The following is a 20,120-nucleotide window of genomic DNA, read 5'->3' on the forward strand; positions in this document are numbered from 1 at the left end:
AGAGAATAAGACAGAGAATATCTTATTGCCTCTATATACATCAATGGTACGTCCACATCTTGAATACTGCATAAAGATGCAGTAGTCTCATCTCCAAATATATATATATTGGCATTGAAAAAGATTCACAAAAGAGCAACAAAAATTATTAGGGTTTGAAATGGGTCCCATATGAAGAGAGACTAAAAAGACTGGGACTTTTCAACTTTGAAAAGAGGAGACAAGGGACGGGGGTATGATAGAGGTCTATAAAATTGTGACTGGTATGGAGAAAGTGAATAAGGAAAAAGTATTTACTTGTTCCCATAACATAAGAACTAGAGGTCACCAAATGAAATAGGTAGCAGGTTTAAAACTACAACAAAGTTTTTCTTCATGCAGCACACAAGTCAGCTTGTGGAAATCCTTGCCAGAGGATATTATGAGGGCTAGGACTTAAACAGGATTCAAAAAAAGAACTAGATAAGTTCATGGAGGTTAGGTCCATCAATACTTATTAGCAAGAATGGGTAGGAATGGTGTCCCTAGCTTCTGTTTGTCAGGGGCTGGAAATAGATGACATGAGAGGGATCATGTGAAGATTCCCTGTTCTGTTCACTCCCTCTTGGACATTTGGCATTGGCTACTGTCAGAAGACAGAATACTGGGCTAGATAGATCTTTGTTCTGACCCAGTATGGCCGTTCGATCACCCTCATCTACATGCTTGATGGCTCCCTCAAAGAATACTAATAGATTGGTGAGACCTGATTTCTATTTACAAAAAGTTCTTCTCCCTATAAGTTGATCTATGTGTCTGATAATTCTGTTCTTCACAACAGTTTGCCTGGTATTGAAGTTATTCTTACCAATCTGAAATTGCTAGGACTGCCTCTGAAACCATTTAAAAACATTAGCACCAAGTTAGCTGTTCTCTAGTCATCTGTTACTGAAGGTGTTTTAAACAATAGATTACATATTATAATTAGAAGTTCTTCAATTTCATATTTAAGTTCCCCCAGAAGGTTTTTGTGACTACTATACGGTCCTGGTGACTTATTCCTGTTTAATTTATCATTTCATTTGCTTTCTCTGCAATATATTTCTACTACTATAATTTTCATCAAGAATGAAATTTTTATCCATAGAGATTCCATGGTATAGCTGAATACCTATGGTGAAGGGAGAATCGCTCTTATCAGTGTAGGTAGCATCTTCACTGAAGAGCTACAGTGGCTCAGCTGCAGTGGTGCATGTGTCAGTGAACTCCAAATGATCTTTTTTCTATGGTATTGATTGGGACCACAATTCTGAAAAGGCTCAGATCTGCAAAATGTTGAGCATTGTAATATACCAGGTTGATCTGGGCACTACTGAAAGGGTCAAATCAGGGTGCATTGCTCAGAACCAGTGCTACTTACAGCCCAAGCCTGGAGTTCTCCTATATAAAACACCAAACGAGTCACACAGAGCACTTCAGCTGCCACTCTTGCCAGCAGGAAGTCTCAGAAGCAAAACCCCTTAGACGCACCAGCGTTCCCTGCACAACCCGCACCACACATTACACAAGCAAGAGGTTATAAAAACAAATCTCACCAATTCTGAACACGTTCTCCCAGTCCCAAAAGACCAGCCACAGTCCCAGGACAATTTATACCTCAAAACTTATCCAAAAGAGCATGCTGTGCCAATCCTTTAGAGTCTAAAATCTAATGGCTTATTACTAAAAGTAAGAAGAGGGTTGAGAGTAAGATGTTAAAGAGAATATATTACATACATCAATCCCCAAGTTCTTGATGCAGGCATTAAGCAGAGATGTACAAACAAATTGCTAGCTTAAAAGTCTCTGGAGTGCATTTGGTGTCAGGATGGGTCAACAAAACGTTCTGGGGCCTCTGTCCTAACCAGTGGTGCTTCTGGAGCAAAAGGCAAAAGTGAAGACAAAATGGAGGCACCCTCAAGATACTTTTATAATCTTGCCCGTGTGGAGGGAATTTCATTGTTCTCATGAGTACCTCCCAAACAGGAGCTAATCACATGATCAAATGACCTATCCGTGTCCTTCATGCGAGTAGCCATGATATACTTGCTGGTCTGCAAGTTCCCAGACGCATTCCTCAAGTGATTATTGGCAATCTTGATAGCCTTTGTCTATGCTATTTACTAAATAACCATTCCTCACAATAGGTTATCAAGGCCTATTGCTGTCTCCTAGACGCAGAACATTTAAAATATACGTACAGAGCCCATATTAATAAATTTACATATTAAAATCATACACATATATGAGTTGCATAGATAGAATAAGCATAGCATAAGCTTTCATTTGATACCTTACATGGCCCACTTTGCACCAAATTTGGGTAAATACACAATAGTGGGTGCAACAGTAATCTGCCTGCTCACATTAAAATCCAGTAACATGACAGCATCTCTTGAGATATGTTGCTTGCCCCCAATTACCTTTGAATACAATAGGACATTCTGGTGCTTAATATCTTGATGAATGTATTGTCTGTTATTTAGTAATAGAGAGGTACCCGTGTTAGTCTGATCTTGCTAAAACAAAAGGAAAAACTATGTAGAACTTTAAAGACTAACAAGATGGTTTAATAGGTGATGAGCTTTTGTGGGCCAGACCCATTTCCTCAGATAATATTCTGGAAGAGAATTGGCATGACCATATATACCAAAGGAACACAATGAAAAAAGTGAAAACATTATTAAACTGACAAATCAGATATAGTACAGAAGGTAGGGTGAGGAGGAGCGAGGGAGGAAATAGCTATTTGAGTCAATGAATGGCTAATCAGGGGTGATAAGTGGGAAGCTATCTTTGTAATGGTTAAGGTAATTAGCATCTTTGTTAACGCCCGTTCATAAAGTGTCAAATTTAAGGATGAAAGAAAATTCTGAAGTTTTCCTCTGTAATCTGGTGTTAAAGTCTCTTTGAAGTAAGATGCATGTAGTAAAGTCATTAAGACTATGTCCAGGTAGGCTGAAATGAAAAGCAACTGGTTTTTCCTTGTGAAGATGTCTGATGTCTGACTTGTGGGCATTAATTCTATGACGAAGTGTCTGAGAAGTCTGTCCAATATACATGGCAGAAGGACACTGTTAACACATGATGACATAAATTATATTTCTCGATGAACAGGAATATGTGTTCTTGATCATATAACTTACATGGTTTGGTCCAGTAATAGATATGTAGCCATGTTAGAGTATGTCTGCACTACAAAGTTAATTCAAACTAACAGCCGTTAGTTCGAATTAACTTTCATAGCGTCTATACATGCAAACCACTAGTTCGAACTTAATTTGAACTAGCAGAGTGCTTAATTCGAACTAGGTAAACCTCATTCTATGAGGACTAACGCCTAGTTCAAATTAAGTTAGTTCGAATTAGTGCTGTAGTCTGGTGTAACTGAAACAAAAACAGGACTATGTATCCCTTTAAAGACTAACAAGATGGTTTATTAGGTGATGAGCTTTCGTGGGTCAGACCTACTTCCTCATATCAAATTGTGGAAGAAAATTGGCACAACCATATATACCAAAGGATACAATCAAAAAAATGAACACATATGAAAAGGACAAATCAAATTTCAGAACAGAAGGGGAATGTCGGGGGGAGATAAATGTCTGTGAGCTAATGATATTAGAGGTGATAATTGGAGAAGCTATTTTTGTAATGAGTAAGGTAATTAGTGTCTTTGTTAAGACCTACCTGTAAAGTGTCATATTTAAGCATGAATGACAGTTCAGAGGATTCTCTTTCAAGTCTGGTGTAAAAGGTCTTTGAAGCAGGATGCAGGTAATCAGGTTGTTGAGACAGTGCTCTTTCTGGTTGAAATGGCAAGAAACTTTTTTCTTTGTGATTCTGTCTAATATCTATTTTGCGTGAATTGATTCTTTGGCGAAGTGTCTGAGATGTGTGTCCAATGTACATAGCAGACGGACATTGTCGGCACACGATAGCATAAATTATATTTCTGGATGAGCAGGCATATGTGTTCTTGATCTTATAACTCAATTGGTTAGGTCCAATAATGGTATCAGCAGAGTGAACATGTGGACAAAGCTGGCAACAGGGTTTGTTGCAAGGGAAAGTTCCAGGGTTGGTGTTAGTGGGGTATGTCCTGTGGTTGTTAGTAAGAATCATCTTGAGGTTAGGTGGCTGTCTATAGGAGACTCTGGGTCTGTCTCCCAGAGCCTCTTGGAGTTTAGTATCTTGTTCCAGTATAGGTTGTAGTTTATTGATAATGTGTTGGACGGATTTAAGTTGGGGGCTGTAGGGAATGACAAATGGTGCTCTATTGTTGGTTTTCTTGGGTCTATCTTGAAGTAGATGGTTTCTGGGTATTCATCTGGCTCTTTCAATTTGTTTTTTTATTTTTCCGGGTGGGTAGTTGAGGTTTATAAATGCTTGGTAGAGATCCGGAAGTTTCTGATCTCTGTCAGTGGGATTAGAGCAGATGCGATTGTATCGAAGGGCGTGGCTATAGATGATGGATCGTATGGTGTGTTCTGGATGGGAGCTGGAGGCATGAAGGTAACTGTATGAGTCGGTGGGTTTTCTGTAGAGACTGGTGTCTAATTTACCATTGGTGATTTCTACTGTGGTATCCAGGAAATGGATCTGTCATGTAGAATGGTCCAGGCTGTGATTGATGATGGGGTGTAGGTTGTTAAATCATTCACATCAATATCAGCATGTCATCATGTGTCAACACTGTCTCTAGTGCCCTGCATTGCTGGTGTAGGTCTTCTTTAGGTATAGTGAGGAGTTTTGGAATATCATAAAACATCCCAAATATACTGCTGTGTTCCTTGAGCTGCATGAAACATTCTTCAACTGACTGTATTGCACAATCTAGCACCTGGTTAAAGAATTCAACTTTGAATTGTTGTTTGGAATCTCTTATGGGATTATGCCATGCCTTGTAATCAAAATGTCTTCTTCTTTGGTGACTCTTGTATTCTTGAATGGGTGGGAAAATAGCTTCAGTGTGAAGTTCCTCTGCCAACTTCTATACACTCTTCAGAATGTTTTGAAATCCCTCATCTGGCCGGTAAGACTGTAGGTATGACTTTGCTTAGTCCAGTTGTTCCATTGCTCCAGATATATCATGGTCAACACCTTGGAGTCTCTTGCTTACAACATTTATTTCAAACAGTATGACATGCCACAACACTAAGCCACACAGAAATTTGAAGTTATGTATGTTTCTGGTGATTCCATTTCCCTCTGCCACTGTTCTCCCAAGAACAGTTCCTGTCATAGCATTATCCTCCATAATGGCAACTGTGGCATCATCTATCTTCCCAGTTTGGTGCGTGTTAGGCTTTATCACCGCCACTCGACTTTCCCATTGTGTGGCACTCGGTGGTTTCAGTGTCAGAGAGGATGTTCCCTCATGTTGCTTCAAAATTTGCCATCGATGAGTTGATGCAGAGAAAAATGCTTTGAATTACATTAAAGAATTCAGCAGCCTCACTAGAAGCTGATGCTGCATCACTGATCACCAAGTTCATTGAATGAGAACTGCATGGGACAAAAAAAGCTTGAGGGTTTAACTCTCGGATCCATGTCCGCACTCCTCTGTTCTTTCCTCTCATGTTGGCACCATTATCGTAGCCCTGACCTCTCATGTCAGCTATAGCAATTCCTGTATCTTCTAGCTTTTTAAGAAGCATGTTTGTCATACCAGCTCTTGTAGTATCATCAGTGTCAATAAATTCTAGAAAATGCTCTCTGACAGTCACCATTGCAGGGACATTTTCACTAGATTCTGTTCTTGTTACAAAATGCACCATTAAAGTCATTTGTTCTGTACGGCTGATGTCAGGTGTGCAGTCCAGAATAACAGAGTAATATCTTGCTGACTTCAGATCTGCCACAATCTTCTGTTTGACTTTTGTTGCCAGTAACTGTATGATCTCATTTTGAATTGTTTTTCCAAGGTAGTGGGGTATTTACATTTCTTGGGTGGTGACTCTTCTTAGATGCTCTTTGAGTACAGCACAAAACTCAGCCATCAGCTCCACAATTTTAAGGAAGTTTCCATTGTTTGGCACATACAGTAGATCTGACGTGCCACGCAGTGCTAGGTTTTGGATAGCAAGCATTCTCAAAATGGCAATGAGCCTTTTCAGAACATTTTGCCAGTAAAGAGACTCTGATGCAATCTTCTCTTGATGTTGATCATCTATGGCGGCCTTTAACCTCAGTCTCATCTCAAGTTCTTTCCACCTATGGAATGCTCTTTGGTGATCTGCTGCCTTCTCGTGGCATGCCAGATTTCTCAACAGATTTTTGCAGTCCATTGTTCCTGTAGAACCCAGTGTGGCTGGAACATTAGATTGGAAGAGTTTGCAACAAAAACAGTGCAACATTCTGGGTTTATGAGTACATAAGCAGTGGCCTCTCCACTTTGACACCATTGGGGATTTCATGCCAGTAATGTATTGGATGGAAAATTCTATTTTCATTGTCTTTGGGGAACACGAAGTTTTCCCTTTGTACTGTATGGCCCTCAGCAAGTAAGTCCCTCAGGCTACTGCTCAAGTGAGTCCACAGTCCTGGACCACCTAGACTTAAGGAACTAAACTCAGCAGCAGCTGTTTTTTACTTCTCCACCATGCTTTTCTCTGATCTACATTTTTCTTTGGGAATGTGCATGGTTACATCTATTTGAGATGGAGATATAGATGCTGCAGTAGCTGCCAGGTCACCTGCACTCTGACTAACTGGAAGATCAGGCATCTCCTCACCACTCACATCCTCACTGGGGCCGGAAGGCTCACCATGAACATTTGTGTCTATGTATCTCAGGAGAGCTCCTTCCTGCTTAGATAGAAAAGCTTCCTTTGCTTTCTTTCTTTTTCTGAATGCTGCCCCAGAGGGGTGTTTTCTTCTTTCACTCATGACTGCTGTTCTGTGCCAGCTGCAGTGGCTCTCAACGCTCAGTTGAAGGGGACAAATAAGCAGGCTGGTAGCAGGGCCTGAGTGAGGGAAGATATCAGCATCTTAAGGGCCTAACTGGCTACTACTACTTCAGTTGACTGCTTGTTCTCCTCAAGTGGGAAGCGGCAGGAAAAAGGAAGCTCCCTGAGAAGCTGGCGTTAATCAGTCCAGGCTCCTGGGGGTGCTAGAGAAGTACATAAGAGGCTCCTCCTCCTCTCTCTCTCTGCAGCTCGTGTTGCTTTCTGTTATTCCCTCTCACCTTTTCTCCTGCCTGCCTGTTATGTCTCGTGCCCTCCTTCCTCCAGCACATCACTCCACCATCTCTGTGCATCTGCAGCAGAGAGAATACATATGCACCAGATGCAAACACAATTTTCTACACCCTGGATTCTAGTGGCGCCTAGTGGGTCCTGGTAGCTGAGGCAGCCGCCTTAGTTCGCCTTATGGTAAAGCCAGCCTTGGTGGTGTTTTGGGGTGTCTGTCACTTCATTTTATACTCCTGTTCCCCCTTGGAGAAGCTTTTCCAGTGGGAGAAGATGACAGACACTTTCTTGAAGAACTACATATTGTTTCTTTGCTAAAAAGTAGATGCCTGTGTCTTGTTTTAAAAAATGGCCATTTAGCCGGTAATGGACCATCAGCCTTATTGACATATGGCTGTGGCATCAGCTTTCCCTTTGTCTCTGAGGAATAGGTTTAGCCATTCTCCAGCCTCATATGGGAAACGTACTTCAGTCATGATTTTAGTTTATGTTCATAGCTTTAGATGCAAAGTTGCTATGTTCATTTTCCCTGTAATATTATGGATTAGAAAGTTATGAGTTTTTAAATTATATCTCAGAAGGCATAACCTTCTTCAAATACTGTTATACTATTGTGTGGTGGTGTGAACACCAGGGTGTATTTTATCAGTCTCCCAACGATATGGCAGGAAATTGCTGTATCTGTTACAGAATGAACATTCTATAAAAGGTAATTATTTAAATAAAGTTGTTTGAAAGCCAGGTGATACTGGCATTTAAATGGTATCAATTAGCCTACAAATGGTAGCAGCGGCATAGTAAATTGGAAATCTACTTCACACATTTCTGTTTCCATTGTGTGTTTGTCTGAATTCAATGTTGTGCAGGGCTAATTTAGTGGGGAAGCAGCATTTCTGAATTATAGCTGTTACTATAGCCATAAAAATCTTTCTGTCTGTCTGTCATTCTTTCACTTATCATTTCCACAATATTCTCCCAGTTAATTAATTTACAGGTATAAATATATTATTCTTTTCACTACTTTCAGGAGGGAAACCCTGTCCTCCTCATCAGGCGCTACAGGAATATCGTTTATGTAATGAGAATATTTGCACACAGCTCTACTGGGAAACATCCCCATGGGGTTCTTGTTCGGAAGACACTTTAGTAACTGCCCTCAATGCTACCATTACATGGAACGGAGAAGCTACTTGTGGCGTTGGCATACAAACAAGGAAAGTCTTTTGTATGAAGAATAATTTTGGCCAAGTTACAAATAAAAGGTATTACAAGAAAGGTTCTTGAAGATGCAGCTTTGATTGCATTTCTGGAATCATTATTTGTGGTTACAATATATTAAAAATGCAAACATTAATTTGTGTTTTGGGAAAACCAAAGCTATGAAAGTGTTTTTATTGCTGGCTTTATTTTCCAGATGCTGAGAGAGGATCCTTTTAGATAACTGGATAAGCCAGTTTTATTTGTAAATATAATAGTGTGTGGGTCACAATTCAGGTTTTTTTCCCCCAGTGGCTGAAAAAATTTACAATGGCTCATCTATGTTTTTTGTTCTGAATTTTTGCAAATGTCTTTGCTGCAAGGAAGTTGTGATGAAAATACAATCTGGAACTGAACATAAGTTACTGACCTAATTTTAACAAACTCTTGTTAATAAAAAACAGTTCATATGTTTGCATTTTGAATAGGTGGGGCTGCATGTTTAATATATATTATTCAGTTGATTTGTGTTCCTATTTCAATAAACACACTCGAGCCATTTATTTAGCACTGTTTATATCCTGAGCTTCTACTTTGTTTTACTAATCTGGATATGAGACACACAAGTATTTTCTACAGTATAAAAAGATCAAGTGATAGTTTATTACTTACAGCCTCATTTTAAATCTTATTGTATATCTCAAAGCAATCCTACTAAATATGGGAAGACTGTGGTCACTTCAGTAAAGTTAATTAAAATTCTTGAGGTTATTGAGATTAATTGAGCAAAGAAGAGAATGTCTAATGCCTATTAAGCCACTGTAAGTTTATCACCATTAAGTCGGACCATTTGTGGTGCCGTACAACGTGTAAAATAGTTATTTTCCCCCATCCTGAGCATACTAGCTAAGCGGAAATAGAGCACAAATGAGAAAACATAATCTTGGCTACAATGGGAGGATGAAACTAGCGGATGAGGAAAGAGGGAGTTTTAATATAGAAATGTCTTGGATTGTAGTATGACAGAATTATAAATTTATTGCATGCCCTGGGATCGTCAGAATTCAGCACTCCCCTGCATTTTCAAATGTAATTTTATTGTTACATTAACATTCTATTTGTGAAGTGTAATGGAACGGATCTGGAAGTCATTGAGCCAAGAAGGAGGATCCCACTAGGATGATTCTGTTCCTCTTTATTGTGGTCTTCAGTGTGATTTACAATGGCAAGCCCCTGTCTCAACCAAATTAAATTAAAGAAGCAAAACCAAACCTCTCTGAGAACCATAAAAAGCAATTTCTTAATTCAAGAAAGAATGGTCACTGTGTCAGAAGTAAAGAAGTAACTAGTGGCACTCCAAAAATGATAGTAGTATAATAGAGGTGATAGGAGATTATATTAGCCTGATGTTTCTAGAAAGGAAAGGGACAGTATTCTGTAAAACATAGTGATTTTGAGCCCTGATCCAGTAGTGAATGCCACATGTTTGGGTTGCTTCACCTATGTGGAAGTTCTTGACACAATTAGGGCTCATGGCACTAATACAGTGAATTTTGAGACCATAATGATAGCAATATGGCAGAATAATGTCTAGTTTTTAATTTATTTTTCAGAATATAGTTGTTTATTAAAATTAACCTAACAAGAAAAATCCTAACTTAAAGCTGCTATAACAGTAGTAAACTAGCTTCAGGAACAGGATTAATTTATCTAAATAAATAATCTTTATGTGTTAGCAAACTGCATTTTTTATCCCTCTCCTCCCTCCTCCAGTTATTTGAAGAAATGGGACTGAAACATTGCACACAATCTTTAAGAAACTGAAAGCCACTGAAAACAGGGTATAAAAAAAATAAGATTGCAGTGACTTACATATGTAATGAAAGGAAAAAAAGCATTGCATGCCGAGAATTCTTTCTCCCTTCTTGACTATTCATGATTATTGAATTGATGCTTTTCATTGTAATTATTTTTTAAAAACCTTGTTTGAAACATAAAAGAATTACAAAAATATATGAATAGTTCAGTTAGCTGAATTCTAATTTTAAGATTGATATTTGTTTCTTCTTTAGTTGTACAATAATATACCTGTAGTTATTGGTTGGATGTGCTCAGGTAGATGATGGTTATTTCTCAAGCAATTTTTTTACCTGGGGAATAATGAAGATTGTGAAAGGCTAATTGTTTTTACTTGCTCACTTAGAAAGAGAACTGCCCTTTTCCCTTTCTGCTCCTGAGTTAAACAGGGAGCTTCTCGTTTCCATTTTTTTTTCATTAGAAAATAGATTTCATTTTAAATTAGGAGTCTGAAATTGAAAGCAAAATCAAAGGGATCTATTTACTATACAGTGCTGTGCTTAGAAAATTATAGACACAAATTCCCATAGACCTATTGGCCGGGATCCCCCTGAAGTGTGCTCACTGTGGGTCAGGAGGGGGTTTTGCAAATAAGATTTAGGTCACTTCTGTATTTTCCTAAAGCTGGGGTTGCTGAACGTTGCTGGGCCAAATTCTACGTATAATTTAGAGTAACCTGAAGGCCAGTTGTCAGTTGCACTAACTGTGCACAGACCTCCAGGAGTGTTCTGGGATCTAACAATAGCCTAGTATGAACAGAACTCAGTTTAGAAACAAGCTAGATGGTAAACCTGATTAGCTGTGCTTCTTGGATATGCATTGTAGAGTTCAGCCACAACCGTGTGAAGCCTACTAATTATTCAGATTGCTAAAATGATCATATTATTGAGAATAACATACATTGTAGAGACTCTCATGTCTTGTATTTACAATTGTATTGATAGGTGTCCAGATTCCCTCCGACCTGAAACAGTGCGTCCATGTCTTCTCCCGTGTAAAAAAGATTGTGTTGTTACCCCTTTCAGTGAATGGACACGCTGTCCTATGACATGCCAACACGGTAAGCTTCTGAAAATGAGAATGAATAAGATTTTAACTATAACCTGTTCACTTCAGCCTCCTCAGGCAATGGATTTTCAAGACTAAAAAAATTTCACAGGCATTTGTGTAATTTATAGTATGTGTTACCTTGACTAGATGAATCCATGAAAAAGCAAATGGGTAAGTCTTGTCTTCATCTTTTGTACATGATCAGATAAACAATACCACTTTAGGATTAAGGTTAAAATTAAATTGCAGAATGGTCAGGGATCAGCAACCTTTCTGTAATAATCAAGTTGTTGTTTAAGGAGCCTGTTGATGTTTTTAAAAGGCTTCATTATTACAAAATCATTTAGTGAAGCCTATATTTTATTCTAACCAGGTCAGCTCTATTTAATCAAAGCCCTAATTAAAACAAAGCTCTGTTACATTCCCCAGTTTTTCAAACCTGGCTGGACAGCACTGCTTCATAACATTACAACTGAGATCTGAAGTGTAGACTTTGATTTTTTCTTAGGCACCCCCTCTTCACCTGCCATCAGGCTTATGTGAAAGTTTTAGATAATCCCTCACATCTTCCAATAAATAGCATGTGTCTATTTCAGAGGGAGATTTTCAAAAGTGTCTAAGAGTCTAGGGGCTCCAGTCCAAGGGAAGGCACTTCAGAGAATCTACCTCTGTATTGATATTTGAGTAATTACCTCCATGTCTATCTGTTATGAGCCCAATCCCACATTTTGTATCCAATTAAAACTCTCACTGTCTATACTCATTGGGCTCTGTGATATGCAGTGGACTTCACTGGCTGATTTGTACACAGGAAGTTGTGCTGTGCAGCACCACAACTCCTAATTAGCACGTGCTTTGGGATCTGGAATATAGCTACTGTGTCTGGTCAGGTGACAGCACTAAACAGAGTGTGTGCGGGGGGACAGAATGACCTCTCTGAAAGAAGCAAGATCCCCCCACAAGTGCATATCCCCACCACAAGTGCAGATCATGAATTCTTGCTCCCACAAGGATTGGGCAGAGTGGCAGAGTGGTAAGAGGAAGCCAGGTGATGGATGAAGCAAGGGTGCTTGTGATCTCACGAGGAGATGCTGGTTATTCATGGTTTTTGGCTGAGCTACAACAGATCCAGTAGTTCTGGCTTCAGTCGGTGACTGCTGCTGTTGGTAATCTGAGGTGTGGGCATTGAACTGCACTACTGCCTGTTGCCAGCAGTGACCACTATGGGGTTTGTTTGTTTCCTGTTGGGGTAGTGGGGTTAAGGGAGGAGAAGACTGTAGGGGTTAAGGACGGCTTGGCGAGGGGGCAAGAACAATGGGGATCAAGGCAGGCTTGCTTGGTGGGAAGGGTCAGAGTGGTTTAAGAGAGGCTTTTTAGTGGGGGGGAAGGGCTGAGGTAGTTGAGGAAGGTTTGCAGAGTGGAGAGGGGACAGTGGCATTAAGGGAGGCCTGCAGAGAAGTGAGGGGAGGGAGCAGTGTGATTAAGAGAGGCCTATAGATCACTGATGCCCTAGTAGAGAAATTGCAAATTGAAACCTGTGGCATTTCTATGTCTGTAATTTCGAAAGTCTTTATTGCTACTATCCTGGTATCTATTAAATCCGTACATTGGAAAACATTTATTTGACTGCGGCTCAAACTTTCAGAGGCCTGCATAAACAGCTGCTCGGCTTTACTGTTCATAAAGCCCCCATTTATCAGTTTCATTTAGCGAATGAGCTTTGTTACTGTGCGTCTTCAGTTTCCTATATTTTCAGAGATCCATTGGTGGTTTTTAAGACCAATGCAGTATTTTAGAATCAGTTTGGATTGAAGTGTTTGCTGTCAGCCTCCTTGCCCTTCAGAGATTGTCAGTGGATGCCACATCCCAGACCCAGTCTAGATTTTATAGGTAAACGAGTTGCTTTTATAACAGAGAATCCTGTTTTAATTAGCAGTTTATTTTAGTTTTGTTTATTACCTGAGAAATTACATTGCCAATTAAATAATACTTTAAAATTAAAAGAGAATACATTAATTATTTAATTTACTAGGTGCTGGTATTATTTTAATATAATTCTAAATTAAAACTTCTCAGTTGTGGGAGTTTGTTGCCTGCAGATTTGTTATTGATATGGCTGCATTGTAATTTTTTCCCCTTTGCAGTGTGCAGTTAAAACAAACATGATTTGAAGTTTGGAAGCCATTATACATACATGAGTTTTTAGGGTTTTTATTTTTTGCTTTTTTTCCCTAGAAGAGTTTTATTTAATGAAAACAATATGCGGATAGCAAGCAACTAAACTACAGATCAAGCAAGACAAGGTATTGCATTGCAGATTTAAAATGAAACATGTAGCAGAGATTAGGAGAATCTGTACTTGCAAAATTCAGTTTTACCTATTAAGCTGTTTGTGATTTATCTTGTAAAATTGCATCCAGCTTTTCTATCTAATATTAAAAACTGGTATTTTCACTATTTGTAATATTATCACACATCAGGTAGCCTCTTGGCAAAGGATTATCAGACATGATAGAAACATGGACAGCACTTAGGCCATGGTGTCCAACATGCTAGCCACTAGCCACATGTGGCTATTTGGCCCTTTGAGTGGTCTAATTGGCTTGAACAATAGGGCTATTTGGCCAGTTGAGTGTGGCTTGCTTGGTATAGCACTAGCCATTGTAGTGGCTACTGCTTCAGAATTGGTTAGACACCATGGCTGCATCTAGACTGGCATGATTTTCCACAAATGCTTTTAATGGAAAAGTTTTTCCGTTAAAAGCATTTACAGAAAAAAGCGTGTAGAGTGGCACAGACGCTTTTGTGCAAAAGCACTTTTTGCGGAAAAGTGTCCGTGCCAATCTAGACGCGGTTTTGCGCAAAAAAGCCCCGATCGCCATTTTCGCAATTTGCATTTTCGCATTTGCGCAAGAGGGCTTTTTCCCGAGCAGGAGCAGCATAGTATTTGCACAAGAACACTGACAATCTTACATTAGGTCGTCAGTGTTCTTGCGCAAATTCAAGCGGCCAGTGTAGACAGCTGGCAAGTTTTTCCGCAAAAGTGGCTGCTTTTGTGGAAAAACTTGCTAGTCTAGATGCAGCCCATAAGTCTTAGGGCAACCACAGACACATGGACAACATAATTTTAAAAATTGTAATTGAATCTCATGCCTGTGATGAGTCAAGAAGGCAATTTGTTACAAGTAAATGTATTGATTCTCTGCCATTTCAAATACTCCAAGGTGACTTCTGTTCACCTTTGTCTCTATAATTGGTGCAATTGGTCTTTGATGATGACAGTGAAAATTATAACCAAGAAGGGATAAAATGTAGGTTGCAAAATGTACAGCCTCCGTAGTTATTCCATAATCTTCAACATGGATGGTGTTCGTACTTGGGAAATGGCTACTTTTATCACAGATGATGTGCTTCAGTGATCTGTCAACAGGAACCTAAAAAGGGAGAGGGTATTAGAAAGAGAAGGTCACATCCCTAAAAAAAAAGTTGCTGTTGGTAGTGCAGGATCTATTTACCATTTCTTGAACCTCGTAGTGGACTTCCATTTTTTGTCTCTTGAGAAGATATCATCCCTGAGTATATAGAATACTCTGACAATATGTGTGTTAATCGATATGATGTAAAGCTAGGAATGACCAAGTATATTTGTCAGTTGTCTTTTAATAATGAAAGATGATGATATACATCCTAAATTATATTACAGGTGGCTAATTTACTGAAGAAGATTTTCACTCCTGTAATAGTAATATTAATAAGAAAACACAGTAAGATTATTTCATGAGTTTTTGCATTAGTGATTTTTATTACTTGTGTAAAGACTGCTATCACACAGTACAGCCTGGCTTTGTGTGTTCAGGGCATACATACTACCCTTTGTTGTTTTGTCACTAAATTTAAGTCTGCAATGCCCCCATTGTTTCAATCTGTGGCTGTGAGAAGTAAAGATGAGCAATTTCACAGTAGTTCAATCACTTAGTCAATTGTTCATAAAAGATTAGGTAATACAGGTTGAACTTTTCTAGCCCAGCACCCTTGGGACTTGACTGGTGCCGAACCAGAGAATTTGCTGAACCGCTGGAGGTCATTATTTTCTAGCAGCATTGCCAACACTTTCACTGCTTACTGGGCTATTAGAAGATATTTAAGGGTATATTAGAGCTAAATAACAGCACAGAACACTGAGAGTCAGGACTGGTGGCTGTAAACAAACTTTATGGGATCACGGGAACTACACCCATGATAAGTGGACATCCAGTTAACTAAAATGAAATCATGCCAGATCACAGAAGCTGTCAGACCAGGGAGATTCAGTCTGTAGCTGATCACATTTATTTCAACAGTAATTTACACCAGATTTAAAACCAATTGGAACAAAGCTTGGATAATGTCAGAACATTTTTCTTCTTAGATGCTATGTCTAGGTTTTATTTTCTTATAGGTGGGGTTAGCAGAGGGAGAGGAGCCTGGAAGTACTTGGGCAAGGAGAGTAGGATTGAGAGCTGGTGTAGGAAATGCGTGGGGAGAACAGGTTGGGTGGCTTGGAAAGTGATCAATGCATTTATATGAGGAGCTGTGGGGGGAGACTTAGGAACAGATGGAGGGAAAACAACTTTCTAGAAGCAAAGGTATGAGGGAAGAGCTGGGACTGGTGAGGCAAAGAAACTGGTCAAGTAGCCATGGAAAGGGCAGACTGGGGCAATGAGGTGGAGGGAGGAGTAGTCTCAGACTGGATGACAGTCTCAGAAAGAGAGACTAAGACTGGTAATCAGTGGCGGGGAGGAGCTGGGACTGGCTAGGCAAGGAGACTGGGATTACACGAGAGGATGGGGAGAGGTGGGGAGTAGAATGGAGTGTAGATGAAGATTGAGACTTGGACACCTAGGGGAAGACTAGGGCAAGAAGAATAGGACTGGAGCAAAGAGTCAAGGAGGTGGGGAAGATACAAGACTAGGATAGGTTGGAAGAGATGTGGACAGTTCAGGGGGAATGGGCAGAACTCTCTGGGCCCACTAGAGAAAACTCCTGACCAGAGATGGAACAGAACCCAAATTTCCTCAGTCTCACCATTCTTTTCTGTCAGCAAATATCTTTGAAACTCACTGGTAAAATGTACGCCTAATCCCCTTCTCTGCTTTTCCTTACGGAGGATGACAACATACTACTATAAGTTTCTCCATTACCTCCAATGCAGGGGTCTGGTTGAAGGGCCTGAAGATTTCTATTGTGTTGATGAACCAAGTGGGAGTCAGTAGGATGCCAAACTATAGAATATCTGTTTTCTCAGTTTGCTTTAAAAAAAAGTAGGAACTCACACACAAAGCTGTACCTCACAATCCTGAATTATCTCTAGTGCTGATCCACCTGTGAATTGAGCAAGGCAGGTCTCCTGTAGGAAAAATAGCTTGTGATTATAAACTGAAAGTCTGCAACATAATGTTTACACTTGCACCCTAGTTTGAACAAGGGATGCAAATATAGGCATTTGAAATAGTCAATGAAGCGGGGATTTAAATATCCCACGCTTCATTAGCATGATCTCGCCGGCGCGTTACTCTGATCAACAGCTGTTTCGAAAGTAAAAGTGTGCACCGGGATGCGTTAGTTCAAACCAAACCCCTTGGTTCAAACTAACATTACTCCTCATTTTTTGAATGCATATCATCATGCAGCAGCATCTCCACTATCATAGTGCTTTGCACATAATCTACATTACAAAAATATTATGGTTGCTAGATGTTAGGAAATACTGCATTTAAAGTTACTTGTGACTGTTAACTCAGTCTTCTTGTTCATTTTTTGAGGAGTAACGTTAGTTTGAACCAAGGGGTTTGGCTCGAACTAACGCGTCCCGGCGCGCACTTTTACTTTCGAAACAGCTGTTGATCGGAGTAACGTGCGGGCAAGATCATGCTAATGAAGCGTGGGATATTTAAATCCCCGCTTCATTGACTGTTTCGAATAACTACATTTGCATCCCTTGTTCGAACAAGGGTGCAAGTGTAAATATGCCCTATATGAACAAGAAGACTGAGTTAACCATCACAAGTAACTTTAATTGTGGCATTTCCTAACATCTAGCAACCATAATATTTTTGTAATGTAGATTATGTGCAAAGCACTATGATAGTGGAGATGCAGCTGCATGATGATATGCAGATTTGAATAACAAAGTAATTTCTGAAGTTAAATCCATTTTGATCATATGTATTCTTGTTTTCTCCTAGTTTTTAATGTAAATGATAGCAGGCCCACATCCTTCCTCAACTGTTTCAGGGAAGAATCTCTTGTCTGCTTCAGTAGGAGTTTGAGTAAAGATTTCAGGCTTTGGCTTTAAAGGAATGTTTAGTTTATTGGGGCCTGCCCCTTCAGCTGACTCTGTGCTCTGTTAAGGGTGGCATTCATTATACTGGGGAATAGGATTGCCAGGTATCCTGTATTGGACCGGACAGTCCGGTATTTGCGGCCTTTGTCCAATAAACCCCCCCTGAAAATATGGCTTATTTTCTGTTTCTCTTGGATGGAAGGCCACTTGGGATACACCTCCCCTGCTGCATCTGACAGGGGTGGGAAAGTGGGAGGCGTGGGAATTTAAAAGCACAGTTACTCTTTTTTTTTTTGTGGTGTGCGGGTGTGGTTTTTTTTTTCTCAACACCTTCACAAAGTTATCTGGCTACCCTTCTGGGCAAAGGGTTTACTGATAGGATACATTTTATGCTTTTTTTCCAGAAAACATTGTACAGTAAAATTCCAGTGGTCCAGCGTCTGATGGTCCAGCACTCCTGGTAGTCCGGCACCATCAGGAACCCAGAAGTGCTCCCGGCAGCCGGACCATTGGAGCTACTCTGTCCCCAGCTTCCCCGATTCAGCCGCTGCTAAAACTGACCAGCGGCTGAATCGGGGATGCCTAGGGCAGAGCAGCTGGGGTGCTGCCGTGTTGGTCCCATAGTGCTGCCCCTCGGGGCTGCAGGACCCAACCCGGCAGCGCCCTAGCTGTCCCCGATTCAGCCGCTGCTGAAACTGACCAGCGTCTGACAGAGCTGCTCTGCTCCAGGCTTCCTGGAATCAGCCCCTGATCAGTTTCAGCAGCGGCTGACTTGGGTACACCTGGGACAGAGCAGCTGGGGTGCTGCCGGGTTGGTCTCGCAGCGCCAAGGGTTGGCGCTACCAGACCAACCCGGCAGCACCCCAGCTGCTCTGTCCCAGGCATCTGGATTCAGCTGCTGTTGAAACTTACCAGAGGCTGACTCCAGGAAGCCCGGGGCAGAGCAACTCTGCCTTTTCCAAGTTACACACTATTTAAAGAAAGATTTTTGCAAATCATTAAATCAAATAGGCTTCTGGAGTCAAACATATTTATTATCAGAGCATTAAGGATGTCATTATCTTTAATGAAGCAGACATATTTTATAGAGAGTTTTTAATATTAAATACACACTCATGCTCTCACACACATATTTTTGAGGACTTACCCAGGGTTGTCCAGGTCCTTCAGGGCAGGGACTTGCAGATGTGGGGGGGGAGGGACTTGATCTCTTTCCTCCTCTCCCCCCCGGCCCACCCCTTCACTACCAGGGGCCTGTGCCTCCCCCTTTCTCCCCCTTGCAGGTTCCTCCCATGTCCGCCAGGCAAGGTTCCCTCTCAGCTGTGTAACAGCACAGCCCTGCAGCTGCTTAATCATCCCCACTCAGACAGGAAGCTCCATGGCCCCCTAGAGGCCCCTCCAGTCTTCCAGGGGCCTGTTCTTTACCCACCAGACCTCCCCAGCTACCAGAGACATACTCCCCAGTGCTACAGCCAAGGGCTGGTGGGGAGGGGGGAAGAGTTTGGGGCACAGGGGCTGTTTTACCAGTGAGCTGGTAGGTAAGATGGTAGATCCCCAGCCCTGCTGACCACTTGGTTGGTGGTGCAACTGTCTCCAGTAGACACTCTGTAGGCTAGCTCTTCCATGCAGGCTCACTGCCCCCAGTGGTCAATCTCATATTGCATCTGTCTGAACAACAACCCCTTCCTCTGCATTTTATGGAAAACTGTCCTTTTCCTGGGGCTTCCAATTATCCCGGCTCAACCAAACCCTGACCTTGCTTTATGTTAGGAGAAGAGGAAGCTGCATATCAAATTTGGTGGCTGAAACTCTTACTGTTTAAGAGGAGTTTTTGAACAAACAGACTCACAGACAAACACACAAACAGATAAACTGTTATATATTAAAGCTGAATGAATGTGGTGTTCTTGGGTAAGATGGTTCTGTGTCACTGGTCTGAATCAAGTCTTGTGGATCTGATCCAGTAAGGATGTAAGCGATCTTTAATCATTGCTGAGGATACTCATGACTCCTAAAAGCCAGATTCTATATGAAGATTCCTTCCAATGTAACTTACCTCAGTCCTGACCAGGAAAACTCCTGCTGAGTTTCAGTTTGGTTGTGTTTCATGGAAAAAGTCTCTCCATTTGTAATTGGGCTCATCTGCATGCTAATTTTTTTTCTGAAGTTTATGCATTAAAGATGAGCAAGGTCATGAGCCTACCGGGTGATCCAATTAAACACTCCTCTAAATGTGTCAATAATCCTATTGACTTCAATGTGAAGTACTTGTGATCTTGAATTGAAGTACATATGTTAAATGCTTACTCAGAGACTGATAGATTTTAAGGCTATAAGGTTCCCATGTGATCACTTGTGTAAATGTCATCCATAGATTTGTTCATCAAGTGCTTAACTTTTGTTTAAGCTATAGTATGTCTTTTTGAAAGACATCCATGCTCTTGATCTAAGGACTTCAAGTTATGGAAAAATCCACCACATCC

The 20,120-nt window shown here is 40.6% G+C and overlaps 1 protein-coding gene across 2 annotated transcripts in view; it reads left to right on the forward strand.

Annotated features, from left to right (window-relative positions):
- THSD7B (thrombospondin type 1 domain containing 7B) overlaps positions 1-20,120 on the forward strand; it is a 630,645-nt gene that overhangs the window by 346,188 nt on the left and 264,337 nt on the right. For both annotated transcript variants that reach the window (XM_075933305.1, XM_075933306.1), the window contains exons 9-10: positions 8,239-8,473; positions 11,210-11,325. In XM_075933305.1, the coding sequence (XP_075789420.1) occupies positions 8,239-8,473; positions 11,210-11,325 (351 nt within the window). The remainder of the gene's footprint in view (positions 1-8,238; positions 8,474-11,209; positions 11,326-20,120) is intronic.

Source organism: Pelodiscus sinensis, chromosome 7 (genome assembly GCF_049634645.1).
Source record: "Pelodiscus sinensis isolate JC-2024 chromosome 7, ASM4963464v1, whole genome shotgun sequence".
Taxonomy (NCBI): Eukaryota; Metazoa; Chordata; order Testudines; family Trionychidae; genus Pelodiscus; species Pelodiscus sinensis.